We start from the raw sequence: 23,321 nt of genomic DNA on the forward strand, positions 1-23,321 counted from the left end.
TCTGATGGTCTTGTTTATAGCTGGGATAAATATCAAATTAGTTTTAAATATACTGTATATATGCCAATTTAGTTCTAAATTTTTCAATTTTCTTAATGTAGTCTTAAACATTTGCGTGAAATTTTAATGTAAATTTTTTGGTTGATTAATTGCTGATGTGACGTTCAGCCGTCCTACGTGACACTGGACAACTTTACTTGAAATAACATTCTATGGATCCCTAATTCAACGATTTCCCTTGGTAAAAAATTCAGCCGCCGTGTTAAGTTGCTTTTGAAACTCTTCAACTGCCTTATCGGCTTATTCCTTTACACAATTCAATTGTACGCCACCATCCAAAGAAGACGAGTAGGGCTGACCAGACTTGAATCCTTGCACTTCTTCAATTAAGCGCATTTGCCAATTGCAGCTTGTTTACTTTTCTAGCAACCTATATATCTGCGGAGTTCAATACAATACCTAGGTTTATTTACAATCGCATAGTCATAATATGATAATGTGGACTCTGTTGTCATTAATCAATGATTCGTCCGGAACTATTCAAGACGTAAAATCTACTTTCCATGTTAATATGGGTGTAAAAGTAAAATTTTTGAAGTAAATTCTCCTTCACCATTGTAGACTTTGCTCTCTTTTCAGTCTAGGAACTATTCAAACGCATAATGTTCCACGTTACACACGAAACTTTTAGCTAGAACAATCTACAAGATCTAGCAGGTGCAATAGGGATAAGTGGTACTCGAGGAGGATCAGGAAATGACGCTTTAATCGGTTCCGTTCTTGTCCCTATGAACGTCGTGGTACAGGAAACTTCTGTTCGGGTAGAAAGAATACTCCTGAGAGGTATGCACACAATTGTTTTCAGTTATAGTAGAGCAATTGATTATTTGCTGATTGAAAAATAATTTGTGCTTGTAGCAGGGCAATTGGAGGTGCTGGAGGTGTCTAGGTTTCTTCTGTCGCATCTCTTCTTCGTGGTTGTCTGGGTGGACAAATCTGCTTGGTCAGTCTTTCAATGTGCGAACTATGGCTAATAGGTTCAACTGTTTGATGTCCGTGAATGTTCGTTTTGATGTTTTGGTCTGATGACATTGCTTGCTTGACTTCTAAAGTCAAATTTGGCCTTACTCTCAATTCTTTGATGGATACTGGATTCTCTTTCGGTTATATGCTTTAGCGATTGCAAATGCATCTGAGATCATTCTTGGTTGGTCAACTTCTTCATTGACATTTGTGACTGCATAGTGCAGACAGCTTTTTGGTGTCTAGAAGGTTCTTTTGAGGATAGGGCGAGAGATTAACCTGTGGAAGTAGTGCCTTTTCTCTTTGCAAAATATATAGTAATTTTCATATTTTCTAATAGTTGAAGTACCATGCATGCAAACTTTATATTACACTCATGCCTCAAGATTCAAAGTTCTATGAAATCAAGAATATTCTAATCACATTATTAGGAAAGTCGCAACCCTCGCAAAGGCTATAAGATGTCCTGAGGAGGTTTGACGGATTACTAAGCGGGCACAAATGGTCCCTCTTTCCCGTTGGTGCTAGCACTTGGTACAGGCCTCCCAAACCCCACTAGGTCCTATTTGGTTCAGTATTTCAAGGGGCTTTCAGCCGGAAAACCCATTGGGAAAAATTTAATGTTTGGTTCAGCATTTGGAAGTGTCATTGACCAAATGCTGGCCTTTGAAATGCAAGTCCACCTCTACTATTCATCCATTGACTCCTTCTTCTTTTTTTTTTTTTAAACCGATCATCTTCCCCACACCCCAACCGTCGTTGATCGGTGATGGAGTTTCATCGAATTTTATTTTTATATTTTTAAAAAATAATAAAAACTCTTTGCAAATGTTGGGTTCGCCTTCTTCTTTTTTTTTTTTTTTTTTGTCATTTTTATCTTTTGACAATCAATAGCCCAACTTTTTACCAATACACTAGAATGATAATTAATTAACGAAGATGATTAATACTACAATAATTAAAAAAAAATTATTCAAAGTTGAAAACAAACCTAAAAGAACCATAGGCCAAAAGTTGAGTTTTGCATTTAATCTATAATCAAATTCTTTTAATATAATTTTTAAATAAATTTATTAATATATATCTTTTACATTACTCTCAATATGAAAATATAAAATGTTATATAATCATTGTTTCTTTTTTGCAATTTTAAAAATACTAAAGCTATTACACTAGGGCTTTTCAAATATATGTTTACCAAATAGTCTTGCATTTCTCTAAAGCACTTTTCAGTTATAGTTTACCAAACAATTTAGCATTTTGGAAAACCCATTTACTTCAAAGGTATTTGCATTCTTCCAAGGGCATTTCCGCAAAACCGAACCAAACGGGCCCACTAATCTCAACTTGGTTTTCTTACCTTAAACCATTATGGGTTGGTTAGAATCTCAAGTAAGATGTAAGAGCCTGATTTACTCCTATCATCAAGAGATTCGCAAGTCTGGGTACTTGATTGCACTAGATTAACTTAATGCACTTTACTACCTTTTCTCTTTTAAAGAGGATTTTTTTCTTGCAATATTTACTAATTTTACTCCTCAACATACCTCTAGATGTCCATGCACAAATACTCAAGCAAATTAATCAATAATAAAGCATATAAATATGGAAAGCAAAATAGCTCGAGCTGTATCGGACAAAATTAATGAAAAACCTTGCAAGACCCCGTTAGCAGTAAATGGAAAGTATAATCAATAAGTAATCTAAACCCTGGATGTCTTAAGCTACCTTAAAGTCCCAAAGCTCATTTGCAAAGTTTAATCTTTTCTTTTGGGAAAAAGCCACCAAAAACCCCAAACTTTGCACAGGGTGACACATTTACCCCGAACTTTATTTTGTGACGTGAAAAACCCCGAAGTTTGTTAAGCGTGACACATTTACCCCAAACTTTTATTTGTGACATAAAAAACCCGAACTTTCATTGTGTGACACATTTACCCTAAATCATAAGGGCATTTTGGTCTTTTTACTTTTAAAAACCTTTTTCTTTTTTTTCTTTTTTTCTTCCCTCCGCCATGGCCGGCGGAGGGAAGCCGGCGTCCGGCGAGGACTGCCCTCGCCGGCGTCGGGCGAGGGTCGTCCTCGCCGGTGTCCGGCCCTCGCCGGCGTCGGGCGGCCCTCGCCGACGTCGGGGCGAGGGCGGGGGCCCCGCCGGCATCGGGCCGGGCGGGGGCCCCCTCGCGGCGTCGGGCGCGGGCGGGGTCCCCTCGCCGGCGTCGGGCCGGGCAGGGGCCCCCTCGCCGGCGTCGGGCGAGGTGCCCTCGCCCGGATCTCGCGAGGGAGGCCCTCGCCCGACGCCGACGAGGGCCGAACGCCGGCGAGGGCAACCCTCACCCGACGCGCGACTTCCCTCCGCCATGGCCGGCGGAGGGAAGAAAGAAGAAGAAGAAAAAAAAGAAAAAGAAAAAAACAAAAAGAATAAGATGAAAATACCCTTAATGGGGTAAATGTGTCACAGTTAGCAAACTTCGGGGTTTTCACGTCACAAAACAAAGTTCGGGGTAAATGTGTCACACCAGGCAAAGTTTGGGGTTTTTGGTGGCTTTTTTCCCTTTTCTTTTTATCAGTTTTTATCCTTCACATTTATTTAATTATAAAAGCCAATCAAAACCTAAGAATAAACTAAATGCTGACCAATCTTATAATATGATTCCAAATCTTACAAAATTTAGCACCAATGACTAACTGACATTCATTTGGACTTTTAACTTTAAGTTTCCCGCAGGAACGGAGTTAGCACACGTCGAAACAGAACGTAACGCAATGATGAAAATCAAGACGAAAACTTAATTAAACGTGATGTAAGGATGGAGGACACAAATATGTGCAAGTAAACAGTGTTGCCAAATTAGTCATTAGAAGCAAAGAAAGCACCTATTGGCATGACACGTTTTGCACATATTTTCGAAAGTCATACCCACGAGATGAAACCATGAAAATAAAACAGATTAGTGATCCAGAAAATCCAATATGAATCATGATCCGTATAATTGAAGACAAGAAGACGAAGCTGGTGTAGATAGCGGACGATGATGAAGACGCCTCAGAAAATAAAAATAAAGCGTGAGATGGATGGTGTTGGTAGTGGATGATAATGGCCGAATTCCTTCGATCCGCTCCCCTCTTGTTCTTTTGTTTTGTTTCCCAGTCACATTTGTTTTCCTCTAGTCCCCCTCTTACTCAAATTCGATGCCGACATGACATTCTTAAATAAAATATGTCCCTTATTTCTAAATGTGGAAGAATAATATAAAGAACGAAATTGGAACGATGCATAGTATGGATTTTTTTGTTTAAGGATAATATTATGTCATTATCGACAAGTTCGATCCATAATTTCTACAAAATGAATGATGAGTATGCTAGTGAAAATTCAGATGTGAACAAGGAAGATCAGAGGAAAAATTGGATTGAATGGCACTGAAGGTGAAGATTAATTTTATCCAAAGTAGAAAAAAAATCCACTACTAAAAGGCACAGGCAAAGTGGATTATAAGATGAGGGCACAAGTGATACTGAACCAAACTAGGCCGCATGATGTTTCAGATTTCATTAACTGACTTGATCATTAATAGTTTCCTTGCAACTCGCAGCCTCAATCTTTCCCCTCAACTTGAGAGGCCCACGATATCTCTGTCATCGACATGCCTTAGTATAGAAGAGCCCATTGATGTATTTCAGATTGTTTCAAAACACCTAAAGAGACTTGAGCTGAGAGGGCTTTACTACAAATCCTCATGGACCTTCCGGATAGAGATCGAGTATGATCCGAGTCATTCTCATGCTTAACTACCATCATTCTTCCGTTGGGGAGTGTCGTAGCTTTGGTAGAAGCCAAGGGGATGAGACAGAACGGCTAGCTCTATTGGATTTCAAGACTCTAATAGCTTTTCCTGGTGGGGTTTTAAGCTCGTGGCATGTAATAGATGCATCTATAGAGGGTACTAGTGCCATATGTGGTCGTAGACACCATAAAGTCACCATATTGGACCTCGCCACCAAGAACCTAGCCGGGGGAGGTAAATCTGCAAAACAAAGGTTTTGGCTCCGATATTCCTATGTAATTCGATCACTTGTTTCGATTGCAAAAGTTGTTCTCTATAACTTAATTACTATTTCTCTTCTTACAAATTCTACTGTTTGGGTGTGATGTATACAACTCTATAGAATGAGGTGTAGGAATCTCATCCAAATAAAATTTAAACTTGTTGACGAATACTTTGCTTAAAGAATGCATAGTTAGTACAAAGGATGCAAAGTAATTCCACAGTTCCCTCTTTGGCCCATGTCACCCAATCACATTGCTTTCTCATGCCATTCTCGTTTGATTTCCCTTAATTAAGAAAGGATCATATCATTCAACAAGAATCTCAATTTATCCCAATTACAGTCTTATTCCCGTGATGGTTAATATTTATTTTTTGTTTGTCTAGATCTAATGGTCTTAGGTGATTGCTAAAAAAATAAATTATTTTTATTTATGTCGCATAAAAAATATTTGATGACCCTGAAACTATTTTATCTTCTTTTCTTTTTTTGCCTGGATGTCACATTAATCAAAGAATGATTTGGATTTAATTAAAGAAAATAATCTAATTACAATCTAATGGGCCTATATGTTGTGGAAATTTGGTTAGTGGCAGAGGTAAAGTCGGCTTGCCGTGCACTTTGAGACAATGTGCCTAAGTCACTTTCTTACACGTGAATAGCTTTGAATTCCAACTTTCTCTTTATGGTCTTTTTCTCTATTTTTGCTTTTGGAAAGTATAACACTGAACACTCTCCCCTAGATTTACAATATCAAAGAATCATCTTCGCCCATCAGGCACAGGCATGTAACTGGTCAGATCAAGTAAAGACAAGTAGTGTGTGTCTAATAATTAGCTAAATCCGGTATTATGACTTTTCACAATTCGGTTTTTCTTTTATTTTATTGTTTCCGAGTCAAAGAGCAAATGAAAGGTTGGACGGATTCGTTCGCACGGATTCGTTCGCAGGACATTTCCCATTTTCCCATGTCAAAGAGCAATAAAAGGTCGAACAGATGAAACACATTCCTACGACTTTTCTCATTTTCCCATGTTAATAGAGTAAACGAAAGGTGGAACGGATGAAACACGTTGCTACAACTTTTCCCATTTTGCCATGTTAACAGAGTAAATGAAAGGTTGAACGGATGAATATGTTTCCCCATTTTCTCATGTCAAAGAGCAAACAAAAGGTTAGACAGATGAAACACATTCCTATGACTTTTCCCATTTTTCCATGTTAACAGAGTAAATGAAAGGTTGAACGGATGAATGTGTTTCCCCATTTTCTCATATCAAATAGCAAACAAAAGGTTAGATAGATGAAACACGTTCCTACGACTTTTCCCATTTTCCCATGTTAACAAAGTAAATGAAAGGTTGAACGGATGAATGTATTTCCCCATTTTCCCATGTCAAAGAGCAAACAAAAGGTTAGACAGATGAAACACGTTCCTCGACTTTTCCCATTTGGCCATGTTAACAGAGTAAACGAAAGGTTGAACGGATGAATGTGTTTCCCCATTTTCCCATGTCAAAGAGCAAACAAAAAGTTCGACAGATAAAACACGATCCTACGACTTTTCCCATTTTGCCATGTTAACAGAGTAAACGAAAGGTTGAACGGATGAATGTGTTTTCCCATTTTCCCATATCAAAGAGCAAACAAAAGGTTAGACAGATGAAACACGTTCCTACAACTTTTCCCATTTTCCCATGTTAACAGAGTAAACGAAAGGTTGAACGGATGAATGTGTTTCCCCATTTTCCCATGTCAAAGAGCAAACAAAAGATTAGACAGATGAAACACGTTCCTACGACTTTTCCCATTTTCCCATGTTAACAGAGTAAACGAAAGGTTGAACGGATGAATGTGTTTCCCCATTTTCCCATGTTAAAGAGCAAACAAAAGGTTAGACTGATGAAACACGTTCCTATGACTTTTCCCATTTTCCCATGTTAACAGAGTAAACAAAAGGTTGAAAGGATGAAACACGTTCCTATGACTTTTCCCATTTTCCCATGTTAACAGAGTAAATAAAAGGTTGAACATATGAAACACATTCCTACGACTTTTCCCATTTTCCATGTTAACAGAGTAAACGAAAGGTTGAATAGATGAATGTGTTTCCCATTTTCCCATGTCAAAGAGCAAACGAAAGGTTAGACAGATGAAATACGTTCCCACGACTTCTCCATTTTCCCATGTCAAAGAGCGAAGGAAGGTTTGGTCACATGAAACACGTTCCTTTGGCTTATCCCATGTGAACTGTCAAAAGAAGAAGGCTAAGAAGGAGCCTTGACTTGACTTGAACTCTCAAACTTCTTCAATTAAATATGAACTTTTTTCTTCTTCTAACTAGCTGTATACCTTGGGATTATTTTCATACCCAGTTTATGATAAATCCAACACTTTGAAAAATTAATGCAGACAATATTAAAATGTTAAATATCATAATTTAATAGAGTGAACTTTGTTATAAAAAAATCAATAATAAAGCATATAAAGTAAGGAAAGCAAAATAGCTTGAGCCGGACAAAATTAACATAAAACCTTGTTAGTACACCCTGGGACAAGAATCCCGTGAGCAATAAATGGAAAGTACAATCAATAAGGAATCTTGACCCTAGTTGTCTTAAGTCGCCTCTGGAACCCCTAAAGCCCATTTGTAAAGTCCAACCAAAGGCAACATTAATTATCAACGTTAAAATTTACAAGAATTCAAAAAACAAAACATGAAAAGTTTTTGTTAACCTTTGTCTTTCTATCGCTTTTTATCATTTTCCTTTATTTAATGACAAAAGCTAAACAAAACCCAAAAAAAACTGAATGCTGCCCAATCTTGTAATACGATTCCAAATATTACAAAAAATTAGCGCCAATGAATAACCGACATTCATTTGGACTTGCAACTTTAAAAGTTTCTTGCAAGAATAGAGTAAGTACACGTCGAAACAGGATGTTACGCAATGGTGGAAACAAAGACGAAAAGCCGAACTAAACGTGACGTAAGGATGGAGAACATAAATACGTGCAAGTAAGCAGTGTTGCCAAATTAGTCATTAGAAGCAAAGAAAGAACCTATTGGCATGACACGTTTTGCACATATTTTTGAAAATCATCTCCACAAGAGATGCAACCTTGAAAACAAATAGATTGGTGCTCCAGAAAATCCAATATGAATCGTGATCAGTGTATCTGAAGATAGGAAGATGAAGCTGGAGTTGATAGTGGATGATGCTGAAGAGTCCTCAGAAAATTAAATGATAAGGGTGAGATGGATGGTGTTGATAGTGTGGATGATATTGGCCGAATCACTTTGATCTGCTTCCCGCTTGTTCTTTTATTTTGTTTCCCACTCACATTTATTTTTTCTCAAGTACCCCTCTTACTTAACTTCGATACGGACATGCCATTCTTAAATAAAAGATGTCCTAATTTCTAAATGCGGAAGAATGTATTAAAGAATGAATATGCAACAATGGATCTTTTTTTAGGGATAAAATTATGTTGTTATCGATGAGTTCAGTCCACAATTTCTATAAACTGAATGATGAGTCTGCTAGCGAAAATTAAGGTGTTAACAAGGGAGATCAAATGGAAAAAGGGGATTGAATGGCATTGATTGATTTTATCCCTAAACAGAAAAAATCCACTACTAAAAAGGCACGGGCAAAGTGGATTAAAAGATGAGGACACAAGTGATAATGAGCCAAACTAGGCCCCATGATGTTTTAATTTTCATTGACTGACTTGATCGTCAATTGTTTCCTTGCAACTCGCAGCCTCATTGTTTTTTTCAACTTGAGAGGCCCACGAAATCTCTGTCATCGACATGCCCTGGTATTGAAAAAAAAATTGCCGGTTGATGTATTTCGCAAATTGTTTCAAAACATGGAGACTCGAGCTAAGGACACTCTATTACAAATCCCCATGGACATTCCCCACAGAGATTGGGTTTCATCCGGGTAAATCTCATACTTAACTACCCTCATTCATTTGTTAAAAAGTGTCTTAGCTTTGGCAAAAGCCGGCCAGGACGAGACTGATCGGCTGGCTCTGCTGGAATTTAAGACCTAAATAGCTGATCCTGGTGGGTTTTTGAGCTTGTGCATGATTTTAGCCACATCTGTGAATGGTACAGTGTCACGTGTGGTCATAAAAATCACAGAGTCACTGTAATAGACCTCGGCTCTGAAAACCTGGCCAGGGACGTGCCACCCCATTTTAGTACCCTGATCTTTGTGAGGGAATTCAATCCGTAAAACAAGTAATTTCCTCACCAAAATTTCCCTGCAATTCAGCCGCTTTTTTCGGGTGCAGAAGTTGTTCCTTTTAACTTAATTAGTATTTCTCTTCCTACAAATTTTATGGTCTAGGTGTGATGTGTACAACTCTATATAATGAGTTGCAGGAATCTAATCCAATATAATATTTAAATTTGTTTATGAAGACTTCGCTTAAAGAATGCGTATTTAGTACAAAGGACATGAAGTAATTCCACATATCCTTCCTTGTCCCATGTCATCCAATCACATTGCTTTCTCATGCCATTCTTGTTTGATTTCCCTTGGATAAGGATCATGCCATGCGCCAAGAATCTTAATAATTTTCTAGTTCCAGTCAATCCCAAGGTGGTTAATGTTCATTTTTTGTTTGTCTAGTTTTGATTGGTCTTATGTGATTGCTTAAAAAAATAAACCCTTTTTAGTTATATCACACCAAAAAGATTTGATGACCCTAAAACTATTTTTTTATGTTTTTTGCGTGGACATTATAAGTAACTAAAGGATTATTTGGAGTTAATTAAAGGAAGTAAATCCAATTACGATCGAATAGGTCTATACATGGAGGAAATTCAGGGATTGAAAGATGGGTTATAGGATAAAGGACACAACTGATAAATAATGAAGAAAACTAGGCCCCATGGTGTTTCACCTTTCATTGACTGACTTGATCATCAATAATTGCCTTGCTTGCAGGGCCTCGTTATTTTCTCAACTTGTGTGGATGGCTGAAATGCTTGTGTGGTTCCATCCATGTTTTAAGTTGTGTGCTTGTCTGTGATGGAAGTGGAGGAGGGAGCGTGGCTTATAAACTCCACAAGGCATTGCTCATATATGTAGGAAATATTGGAGGTTTGAAAATCAGTCAAAAAAAAAAAATCAAATGTCCCCTTAATGACGTGCGGGACAGAGTCAACTATAATATAACAAAATTATGTAAAACTTATGTTTTTCAGTTGGATCCAATATGAATAACATTATCTCTTGATAGTTGATTGGCATAATCTATTCAGAGGAATTTTACCAAAGTGTGGATAATTTTCAAGTAAAGCTTGCCAGTGCATTCTATCAATTTTCCATCAATCTATGCGACTTTATTTATATAGTTATTTTCTTTAATCTCACAGCTAGTCACATACGTAACTTGATCTCTAATGTTAAGGATCTTCTTAAATATATTTTTCATAATTCCAAAATCATTTTGGAATCCAAAAAAGAATATTGAACATCCTTTGAATGACTCAAGGATTTAGTTAGATTCAATATGAATCACATTATCTCTTAATATGTGATTGGCATAACATATCATATTAACTCTATGTAACAACTATCTCAAGCAATGTTAATCATTTTTCTTTTTTTGCACTTTAGGGGGAAGTACATTGAACATGGTAACCTACAACATTACCTAGTATAACATGCAAAAGAAGAGTGACTGGTGCAATTCATTGAATACAACTTTCTACATGCATGAAGTGTCTTGGAAAATCATGCTAATCTCTCTGTATGTTTGTTCTTCGAGTTCATGCTCATGCATGTTATTGGCAAATTAGTGTGATCTCGGTCTGTCTCCGTAATTTAAATTTGTTTCACGATGTCTCCTTATTTGAAGGCTAAGTCCACTTGTCTCATATTCCGCATATGATTAATCAAAACGATAAAACTATACTTTTGATCCCTAAGTTTGAGCTCTCTCTTTTTTCCTAATCAAATCCTCTAAATTTTGAGTTTTGTCTCATCAAACCATTGAATTTGTATAGCTTTTTCTAATTAAAATTTCTTTAGCTCCATATGTAACTAATCGAAACTGACATACCTTATTCATTAACTTTTGCATTTTTCACTATTCTATTTTTATCACCTATGTATTCTTTCTACCCTCAATTTTTTTGGCATACCATTTAATTATCACAAACACACCAATAAAATTTGAGCATATTACACTTAGTTAGTAGATCTCTTTTTACAAATTCTACGGTCCGGGTAATGTCTACGACTTTATACAACGACTTGCAGGAATCTAATCCATTTTAAATTTCAATTTTGTTGATGAAAGACTTCGCTTAAAGAATGCATAGTAAAAAGGACATAAAGTAATCCCAATTGTCTCTCTTTGTCTCACATGATCCAATCACATTGCCTTCTCATGTGAGTCTTGTTTGGTTTACCTTTGATAAAGATCATGTGGTGCGACACGAATCTTCATTATTTCCTTATTACAATCCTATTCCCATGATGGTCAATGTTCGTTTCTTTATTTGTCAAGTTCTAATTGATCTAAGGTGATTGCTATAAAAGAAAAAAAAAACAAATTCCTTTTAGTTACATCACATCATAAAGATTTGATGATCCTAAAACTATTTTTTTTCATTTTTTTGGCATGGATATTGTGACTAATTAAAGGATAATATGGAGTTAATCAAAGGAGGTAAATCCAACTACGATCAAATGGGCCCATACATGGAGGAAATTTGGTGTGGGCAGCAAAGTAGGCTTGCCGTGCACTTTGAGGCGATGTGCCTAAGTCACTCTCTTACGTGTGAACAGCTTTCAATTCCTATCTTCATTTTATGGTCTTTTTCTCTACTTTTTCTTTTTGGAAAGTATAACATTGAACACCCTCTTCCGAATTTTTAATACCAAAGGGTCATCCTCACCCATCAAGCACGGACACATAACCAGTCAAATCAAGTAAGGACACGTTGTTTGTGTCTAATAATTAGCTAAAATCTGGTATTTTGACTTTTTATAGTTGGGTTTCTTGTTTATAATTTCTTGATTTTAGGGAAATAAGAGAAAGGAAAGGTTGGACAGATTAAACACGTTCCCCTAACTTTTACTGTTTTCCCATGTCAAAGAACAAATGAAAAGTTGGACGGATGAAACTCATTCCTTTGGCCTCTCCCATGTGAGCTGTCAATAGAAGAAGAAGGAGATAAAGGATCGCTGACTTCACTGGACTTTAACTATCGCACTTTTTCAATTTCATATCATCTGCCAATTACTATTTGTTTCTTTCTGACTAGCTATATACCTTTAGGAGTAAATACATACTTCGTTTTTTAAAATTCCAATAATGTTTTCAATAAGCGTGTGACTAATGTTAAAAATCATAATAGAATAGCGCGGGCTCTGTCATTATTAATTAGTAATTCATCTATTAGTGTTCAAGATGCAAAATTCAATTTGCATATCAATAACAAGTTTAATGCCAGTACAACATGGATCTAAAAGGGAGTAGTTTGAAATAAATTCTTCTTCGCCAAAGTAGAGTTTTTGCTCTCTTTTATTTATGAGCATTATTTTCAATGTTAATAATAATAGATGATATTTCGACCGCATAAAAGAGGACATTACAAAAATATATAATTTATAGAGAAGATATATATATATATATATATATATATTATAATTGACAAATGGAAGTAAAGGTGATTATAAATTGTGAAATAGACCTACACGGTTCATAGTGTTCTGCCTTTGAGAACCTAAGAGTCAAGATTTTATATGTTTGTGAAATAGACCTACACTGGCTAGGGGTTTGCACCAGTGAGCGACGACCCTTGACCTAAGCGAGGGCCACTAACCCTTGTTGAATCTAGGGGAGGGCCTCAACCCTCGCACCAAATCTGATGACCCTAGCCTACCTTTACCCCACCGTCGTTAGCCCTTCCCAACAACTATAGGAAGCAATGATGAGGGCTTGCACAACCCTTGCCATTTTGCAATCTCTTCCCCTTCTTTTAATATTTAGTTTTAAATTAAGCTAAATTAATAGTTACATTAAAGTTCAAATTCGAGATAAAACGGCGTCATTTTTTACTTATCTAGCCACGTTAGTATGCAAAATGATGTCGTTTTCGGTTTATCTAACTACGATAGCGTGCAAAACAACGTTGTTTTATACTTGTCTCGCCGGAAAAATACCACATCAATATTTTGGCTATATTTTCTCGCCGCTGGCACTTAATTAATCAATTTTATTTCGATTTTAGTACTTATGCATACCTTTCCGAACTTTTGGCACTTACATATCTCTCCATGTCAAGTTTCGACACTCCAGGTATTCGTGTACCTTCTTGTCTACAAATCCATGTGGGTTTAAAAAGTAATATATCCAAATAAATTCTTTGTCGCCATAGTAGAGAGTTTGCTCTCTCTTATGTATAAAACTATATTCAAATTTAATAATAACAAATGATATTCCAACCAAATATAATGGGACATCATAAATGTATAATTCAGATCAAAAATACAAATGGAAGTAAAGGTAATTATAAATTGTGAAATAGTCCTACTTCAATGTACGGTCAATAGTGTCTGGTTATGAGTATTGGAAAGTCAGGTATTTAGATGTGCGGAAAAGACTGAAGTCATCCATTCTACTAACCGACCCGATAATTCAGGGATTGGAAAGACACAATTGACGATGAACAAAACAAGGGCCCCACGACATTTCAACTTTCATTGACTGACTATCGATAGTTACCTAGTTTGTCACGGCCTTGTAATTTTTTAAACTAAAGAGGACCGCAAAAAGATCTGTCATACTATTCTTGCATTGCTGACATCAACATGTCTTAGTATGGGAATATATGTTGCCCCCAATTATATATTCGGAATTACTTCAAAACAACATCACAAGAAAACCAAAAAAGACTCAAGCTGAGAACGCTTTGTTACAAATCCTCATGGACCTTCCCATGGAGATCGAGTTTTACCCAGGTCATTCTCATGCTTAACTACTATTATTCTTCTATTAGGGAGTGTCTCACCTTTGTTAGAAGTCGGCGGGCACGAGATTGATCGCCTGGCTCTGTGGGAATTCAAGACCCGAATAGCTAATCCTAGCCAGGTTTTGAGTTCGTGGAATGATACTAGCCACATCTGCAAATGGTACGGTGTCACATGTGGCCATAGACACCGCAGAGTCACCATATTGCACCTCAGCTCCCAGAACTTGCTTGGGTTCATACCACCCCACATTGGTAACTTGAGCTTTCTTAGGGAAGTCCATTTGCAAAACAATAGTTTCCACTCCGAAATTCCCCTGCAAATCGGTCGCTTATTTCGGTTGCAGAAGTTGTTCCTCAATAACAACTCTTTTAGTGGACAAATTCCTTCGAATATCTCCCATTGCTCTAATTTGCTCGTTCTTGACTTAAGCCGCAACATGCTTGAAGGAAATTTGCCTACAGAACTCAGCTTCTTGTCCAAGCTCCAAAAACTTGTGCTTCACAAAAATAGCTTGATGGGAAACATTTCGCCATTGGTTGGAAACTTATCCTCTCTTCAAGGATTCTCAGTATGGTCAAACAGCCTCAGCAGTACAATTCCAGAGATTCTCGGCCGATTGAGAAATCTAAACTATCTCTCTCTCGACTGGAATAATTTTGTTGGTACGATTCCTATCTCAATTTTTAATATATCCACCATGATAATGTTTGACGTGGCTGCGAATCAATTAGAAGGGGGCTTACCCAGCAATTTAGGCTTCACTCTTCTGAATCTCGAGAGAATCTATTTGAATGACAACCACCTCATTGGACTCATTCCTGAGTCAATATCCAATGCCTCTAATCTCAGTCTATTCCAAATCGCTTCAAACAACTTTACCGGAAAGTTCCTTCTTTCTCAAAGATGAGAAGACTTGGTTGGTTTATGATTGGCGAAAACAACTTTGGAAGTGGGCAATCTGCTGATTTGGACTTCCTCTGCTCTTTAACCAATTCCACAAACTTAAGAAAAATTGATTTAACAGTCAATGCTTTTGGAGTACCAATCCCCGATTGTATCGGTAACCTCTCTATTACCCTTTCGGAGTTATGGTTAGGTTTCAATCATATTTCCGGAGCCTTACCTTCTGGAATTGGAAATCTCATCAATTTGGAGATCTTGCAATTGGCGCGCAATAACATATCTGGGAACATTCCTTCCGAGATAGGAAATTTGAACAAAATGAAGGCTCTGTGGTTCTCCCAAAATAATTTCTTGGGGCAGATACCGGAATCTATCGGGAATTTAACGATGTTGATCAAATTGTCCTTATATGGCAATAATCTTTCTGGCTCAATACCTTCGTCTCTAGGAAATTGCCAGAATCTACTTCTCTTGGACCTTTCGATCAATGACCTCAGCGGTACCATACCCCCGGAAATTGTGGGTCTCTCATCTTTGTCGATTTCTCTCGATTTGTCTCAAAATAATCTTATAGGCTCCCTTCCAAGAGAAGTTGGAAACTTGAAAAATCTTGGTGAACTATGTCTTAATAGGAACAAATTATCTCAACAGATTCCAAGCAGTATCGACAGTTGTACATCCATGGAGCGTCTATATATACAAGACAACTTTTTTGAAGGGCCCCTACCATCAATGAGTTCCATGAGAGGCCTTCAAGTTTTAAATGTTTCCAACAATCGATTGTCTGGCCAAATTCTGAAATATCTAGAGTCGCTCAATCTGACGAATCTAAGCCTATCTTACAACAATTTTGAAGGTGCATTGCCTACGGGAGGAGTTTTTGGAAGTGCCATTTTAACTTCAATTGTTGGAAACAAGAAGCTTTGCGGGGGTCTGCAAGATTTTCAACTACCCAAATGCAACTACAAAGTGTCAAAACGGACAAGAATAAGTAGAATTGCAAAAATCATGATATCCACATTCTCTACTCTTGTAGGTGTAGTTTGCATACTCATTTTGTTATACTTCTTCTGGTTTGGAGATAATAAGCAAGTATCGGCTTCAAGCTCTTCTGAAGATGGGCTTTTGCGTGTTTCTTATCACAGTCTATTGAAGGCAACAGGTGGATTCTCCTCCACCAATTTGCTCAGCATGGGCAATTTTGGATCCGTGTACAAAGGGCTTCTTGATCAAACTCAGTCGATCGTGGCCATCAAGATTCTCAACCTTGCACATCATGGAGCTTCCAAAAGCTTCATAGCCGAGTGTCAAGCCTTGAGAAGAATCCGACACCGTAATCTTGTGAAGGTACTCACGGTATGTTCTGGGTTTGATTTTAATGGAAATGACTTCAAGGCACTGGTCTATGAATTCATGTCGAACGGGAGCTTGGATGAATGGTTGCACCCAACTGCATCACAATATACAAAGAGAAGCAAGTTAAGTCTACTTGATAGAGTGAATATTGCCACCGATGTTGCTTGTGCACTAGATTATCTCCAGCATCATTGTGAAAAACCGATAGTTCATTGTGATTTAAAGCCGGGCAATGTCCTTCTTGATGATGAAATGATTGGACATGTAGGCGATTTCGGGCTTGCCAAGTTCCTTCCAGAAGCAACGCATAAGTTATCAGGCGATCAAACAAGCTCTATCGAATTAAAAGGATCTTTTGGCTACATAGCCCCAGGTAATAATGCAACAGTTAGGTCTTTTAGTTTATTTCCTTATATCAAACACGCAATTGGAGATAGGTTCTTTAAAAAAAAAAAAAAAGGTATAGACACGAAACATCACCAAGACTATATTTCAATCTCAATTATTCATTATGCATCACTATGCTCTATTCTGCTCACTATTGTAGAGTACGGCTCGGTAAATGCAATATCCACAAAAGGAGATGTGTACAGCTTTGGAGTCCTCATTTTGGAGATGTTCACAGGCAAGAGGCCGACCGATGACATGTTTGAAAATGGGATGAACCTTCATCGCTTCACTAAGGCAACTCTAGTAGACGAAGTGGAAAAGGCAATCAATCCTCTTCTACTTGAGGAAATCGACGAGTCAGAGAAAAGACAAACCGTCCCTCTAGATGGCAAGAACAAAAGCTGGTTTAATTCTCTGGAGTGTTTGGTTTCGATCATCGAAATTGGAGTCATTTGCTCTTTTGAGTCTCCAGGGGAACGAATGGACATCTACGATGCATTGACTAAACTCCAAGGAATCAGGAAGAAACTTCTTGAGTTCATTGCCATTGCCTAGTTGATGTGAAATCTGAACGTCATATAGAGTCATGGGGTCTTCATGGTCATTGCTTTGTCTTGAATAGGATGTGGAATTTCGCCATTATTAGACAATTTGAATCTGGCAACAACATAACCACAAGTGATGGAGACTAGTGACTTAGCAATCCAAGGAAGATCAAAATAGTTTATGTTGTTTTACGCAAAAGATCACTGTCCTTCAGCTGTGTGAAAAATAAATGTACCTTGTTTTGCTTTTGCCCAAAAAGATAGAAATTGTGACCTGTTTGAGAAGTACCTAATATAAGTACCTGTAGACATCCGGTAACATGGATTTTCATCTTGCTCTCTTGCAAACATGGCCTTTTTATTGTGGAAAAACCATATGCGTTGTGATGGAGACCGAATAAGAGTGCGGACAGCTTTTGGGTGTCTAGATGGCTCTTCTGAGGATAGGGCGAGAGATTCACCTGTGGAAGTAACGCCTTTTCTCTTCGTAACAGAGAAGCTGCCTTAGAAATGAATGCCCGTTTCAGCTACAATTTTTCAGTTGTCTAACTTTTGAATGGAGTTAAGCGGATAGACTCTATGTTTTCTACTACACGTTTATTATGTGAGCTTTCTGTCTATAGTTTGCACTATAGAAACTCTGCTAAGCTTTTGGCAGGATTCTTTGCTGTTTGTGGTGTTGCGATACATGGTCTCGTCATTTTCATGTCATAGGACATGGTTTTAGTCTTCAAAATTTTGAAAAGTCCTTTTAGCTCGAGAAGTTATTCCTGTATGCAATTCACTCAGTACAATTCAGGATAAGAATAGTAGGAATATTATAATTTTCGTACGACATTCACTTGACATAGAGGAGTTCCTTTCTCAGTAAAATGTGATATTTTGGAAGCTTCGGTGACCATGGCAATTCAATTTATTGTCTTCTTCCTAGCGATCCCGTCTCTTATCACCCTCATCAGTGGAAGATTGCTGGTCTATGTCTCCTCCGTGTGCATGGTGCTGCTATCTTGTTAGGTTTCCTGGATTAGTTTCCCTTTCAGGTGTAATGACGGCTCTCCCTCTGAATTGGCAATTTTGCTCATAAATACATGGTTCTTTTTGCTTGGGCAGCTGTGCGTGCATCGACTTGCATTTCTACATTAATGATCATTGCCGCGCACTTTCAGCCGGCCATTTGTCATTGCTCATATATTTTCCTCTAATTCTATTAGAAGTTTGTGCTTGCTCCAGTCTGAGATTGGCTCTGGGTTTGTGACTCCTAGGGTTTACTCTGGGCAAAAGCCAAAACAGGACATGGTCATCTCCTTTTCAATGGGCAGTCTTTTTCTCTGTAGTGACTTGGTTAAGTTTATCGTGCATCTTCAACAACGACTCTGTAAATGAATACTTTTTTGTACTGCTGTGAATGTCAAAAAATTTGGGGAGATCAAATTTGCAATGTTATCAATATGCTCAGCAGGAATATCACCAAACTTTTTGGAAATTTTCAATCATGAGCTCGACTATACAATTCTGTCAAGTTTCTGTTATCCTATGTGACTTTCTTTAAAGATTCAGAGCTAGTCACATACATAACTTGATCCTCAGAGGTCAGGGATCTTCTTAAACTGATTCTTCGTGATGCCAAAATCATTTCATAATTTTGTAAACGAGAAAACAGGAGCTAAAATAGGAAGCCCAGAGGACCACAATGAAATAGTCCAAATGTCTGAATCATCAAATTGCGCAGTACAAGGATGTAATTGAGAACACTGTGACCTAATCACCAGAGGTGTTATGATAACTGCACGTGAAACGATAACAACCTCAACAAACCACGAAATTGAAACTTAAGAAAATTCAAGAAGTGAAATTACGTAGGGCACAGCTTGGCGTGAAAGGCCTGGGATCGCAAAGTTAGATTGATGGAAGAGGAGATCATACTGGCAAGCATGGATTGCATTTTCATCTGGTGCTGAAGCTTCATCATCATAAGTCCTATATCTTCAGCCTCATCTCCTCCATCGTACTCCGATGCTTCCACTGCTTCAGTCTCAACACAGCCCAAGTGCAGGTGGTAATCGTAGTCCGTGCGCCAGCAGCCCTCGCCGATGCTTCCCCAGCACATGTCGCCGATCAGGCTCTGCTATTGCGATAGGGATGATATGTTGGGAGATGGGGCTCGTGGTCCTTGTGCTTTGCCATTTCCGCCAAGTCGACGCACTCCTGGTGGAGGTCATAATGGAAGATCAAGCAGTGGTGGGAGGATGTGTCCCCATCGTTCAAGGGGAAGTGTCACGCCCCGATCCTCGGGCACGCACACATCCTTCTCAATTGGTCGATTTTTTACTGCGATATCCCAGGACAATGTATCGCCGACCCTTTCATATTTAAGCACATGCGGAAGCAATTATAAATCCCCAGACAATAAAACAATGGAATAGAAAAGCAGGCTATATTTTTCATATTGAAATTTATAACCAAACCTTTATACATAGCATTAGACAGAGCACTTCACAAACTATTCGCAACTTCAGTCTCACTCTATCTACACATATACAAAAGGGTTCACAAAGAGATGAGATTTCAATCCTCGTCTAAGTCATACTCGAGATCATCTTGATCCTCCTCCTCCGATTCCTCTTCACTCGGATCATTCTCTTCCTCAATTTCACTTGCGAGTTCTCCTTCACAAATTCCTCCTCCTCGCTCCTCGTCGGGATCCTGAAATGTTTTCCCCAAACGGGATGAGACTACGTCTCGGCGAGTTCTACCCCACTAAGCCCGATTAGTAAACTATTATACTAAAGGCTGCCTAAACACGCATAGCTCGAAGACGTACCTTGGCATCGGATCCACCTCGCAAGTCGGTACAATTTACAATAGACACTCAAGCAATCATATCACCGATCGAAGCATCGATCAAATCGACCTAGTCGATTACAAGCCAACAAGACCACTCACGGTCATTTCCATTGATCAATCAATTCACAACATCAAATCAAAACAATGATTAATCGACCTCGTCGATTACATGTCAGACGGACCATTCTAGGTCAATTCGATTATTCCATCTTAATCATTAATTACGAACTACGATCCTCATATCACATCTTAAGCAAAGGTGGAAGACACAGTCCCACTCGACAACATTCAATATTTATTAGCTTTACGGTCCCACTCGACCACTTTCGATAATCGATACACAGAAATACGGCCACGTAGGCACAATCTACGCCACACAGGCATGATCAACTATCGCCACACACAGGCATGATCACTTATCGCCACACACAGGCATGATCACTTATCGCCACACAGGCATGATCAACTATCGCCACACACAGGCATGATCACTTATCGCCACACACAGGCATGATCAACTATCGCCACACACAGGCATGATCACTTATCGCCACACAGGCATGATCAACTATCGCCACACAGGCATGATCACTTATCGCCACACAGGCATGATCAACTATCAACAATTTACGAGCATTCTCTAAGGCAACCTCTTCGCCAAGATGACATAATCAACCACCGAATACACGTGCATTCTCCGGGTGATATTCCGATTCACCGAGCCCACGAATTTCCTTTCGGTGATAACCAATACCCAACGATTTCTCAATCAAATAATTAAATCAACTCAACAAGCATTATAACCGCTGAATAACATACTTGGCCATTTACCAATCAACAATTCAATCTCAATCAATTTCAATCAATTTAGGTAAATCCCTAAAATATCACAATTTATTCAATTCCATACAAAGTGGAGCTCAAATGAATAAACGGACTGCGCCACGACGATCAGCACGAGATTTCGGTCGTCGGCCATCAAAATCTTAATTTCCGAAAATAAATAATTAATTTATTAATTTCGAAAATTACATAATTAATATTAAAAATTCAATTTAGCTCAAAATCAAGCCCGATTAAATAAACGGACTTCACCACGGTCATCAGCACAATATTCCGGTTCCAGGCCATCTGAGTTGAATTTTCGGAAAATAAATAATTATTTAATTTAATTCCGAAAATTAATATTTAAATACTAAAAAAATCCACTTAGGCCCGAAAAGCCTAATTGGAGCCCACTAAGGTCGGAAAAATTCCCGTGACACTTCCAATAATTAGTAGACCACGTCTACTTGATAATTGCACAATTAATTTATCTAAATCACATCACAATTGACTAATAATTGCTAATTTATTCTAATCTAACAACCTAAACATAATTAATTAAATCTAAACCAACCTTAAGCATAATTAGCCAACTAATCCAAGATTAGTGAGATTACTCACCAAATCGCGCGCAAATCGGATCAATCCGACGGCGGCGACGCGAGGAACGATACTTCCCAAAGCAACTCGCGGATCTGGGGCCGGGAAACGGCCCAAAACGGGCCCGAACCAGTGAAACCCATTTCGTGGGTTTCGCCCTTGGCTGGTCGGAGCAGATCCGCGGCCAAACGGCGAGGGAAGGCCGGCGGAGAGCAAGGGAACGCAGGGAAAGTCCGGCGGGGGCGGGCGGTGGCCGAGGTGGCCGGACGGTGGCTGGTCGGTGCGGAATTGGGCGAAACAGGGGCGGTCGTGCGGCACAGGCGTGCGCGGACGGCGGGGCGACAGCGGGCGCACGGGCGAGCGGCTGTCGCGGGCGTGCGGCGGCGGTGCGGCGGCGGGATGGGCGGCGACGGAGCTGCGGCTTCAGTTCAGTTCGCTCGCGAAGAAAGAAGGAGAAGAAGAAGCGGTTGATCGTGTGCGGGAAGGAAGAAGAGAGAGGAGAGAGAAATAAACATTGACTGGTCAAAGAGGAAAAAAAGAGAATAGGCGGTGGGGAAGGGTTTCGCACGAGGGGGAGGGAAAGAAGAGAGAGAAAAAGGGAGAGAGAGAGAAAAGAAAAAGAATAATACTATTCTAAATTTTTTTTTTCTCTTTCCATTTCCCTTTCTAATTTCTTCCGGTCTTCGATTTTTTTCCTCCGATAATTTCTTTCTTGAAATTTCGGACTCGTCAATAATTTAACAGACGATGAGACGGGTCCTAAAATGAATCGTGACACACTCGAATATTCGATTCCCGAAACCAAATTAAACTTCATGGTTAGAATCAATCAAACGTGATTTTAGTCCAATCCAACCAATTGAGTAGCTTTTTAGGGATTTTCTGCAGATACATCCCTTAACGGCTTCACCCAATAGGTTAGTTAACTCGTGAGTGATCAGCTCAGAGAAAAAGGACCGTAAACACGTTGACGAAATGCCCATTTCACTTTATCGAAGCGGGGTCGAATTTCAGAATATCACAGGAAGTGCATTAAACATGGCTATTTATGACATTACCTAGTATATATAATTGTTTGCACCGAAGTTTGAATTCAATTCGAGCGAAACAATAATGTGCACAAAGAAGATTGAAAATTGGTCAACCATCTCACGCGCTCACACACACACACACACTAATGAAGCTGGGGTTAACTAATGAGTTTCCCACATGCGTGAAGTGGTCATGGAAATATACACAATTGGACAGCTAATTTTGTCACGCCCCGATCCTCGGACACACGCACATCCTTCTACTTGGTCGATTTTAGAATGCGATATCCCGGGACTATGTATCACCGACCCTTTTTTTTTATTAAGCACATGCGGAAACAGTTATAAATCCCCAGACAATAAAACAATGGGATAGAAAAGTAGGGCTACATTTTCCATATTGAAAACTCATAACCACACTTTTATACATAGCATAACAGGCTTTCATTATACTTCACAGTACTATTCACCAAGGTCTGATTTAACAAATCTACAAATATTCACAAGGTTTTCAAAATGAGGAGGTCTCAATCCTTCGCAAGTCGTACTCAAAATCATCCTCTTCACCCTCCTTTGATTCCTCGCTAGGCTTTTCTTGGAATCCTCCTTTTAAAGATCTTCCACCTAAGGGTCTGAAATTGGTTTTTACAACAACCAATGAGACGATATCTCAGCGAGTCCTACCCCCTAAGACTCGATTAGGAAACCAATACACCACTAGGTTACCTAGCACAACACGAGTCAGACGACTT

General features: G+C 38.8%; 1 protein-coding gene and 1 long non-coding RNA gene across 2 annotated transcripts; both read left to right on the forward strand.

Annotated features, from left to right (window-relative positions):
• The first annotated feature begins 746 nt into the window (after positions 1-746).
• Positions 747-1,214, forward strand: LOC120295707. The gene is made up of 2 exons (XR_005553028.1): positions 747-843; positions 922-1,214. It is a non-coding gene; the product is annotated as an uncharacterized LOC120295707 (long non-coding RNA).
• A 13,764-nt stretch (positions 1,215-14,978) lies between these two features.
• Positions 14,979-17,279, forward strand: LOC104455073 (putative receptor-like protein kinase At3g47110). The gene is made up of 2 exons (XM_010069928.2): positions 14,979-16,707; positions 16,882-17,279. The coding sequence occupies exons 1-2, from the start codon at positions 14,979-14,981 to the stop codon at positions 17,277-17,279; spliced, it is 2,127 nt and encodes a 708-aa protein (XP_010068230.2).
• Positions 17,280-23,321: the final 6,042 nt, after the last annotated feature.

The sequence above is a fragment of the Eucalyptus grandis genome, chromosome 7 (assembly GCF_016545825.1).
Source record: "Eucalyptus grandis isolate ANBG69807.140 chromosome 7, ASM1654582v1, whole genome shotgun sequence".
NCBI classification, from domain to species: Eukaryota; Viridiplantae; Streptophyta; class Magnoliopsida; order Myrtales; family Myrtaceae; genus Eucalyptus; species Eucalyptus grandis.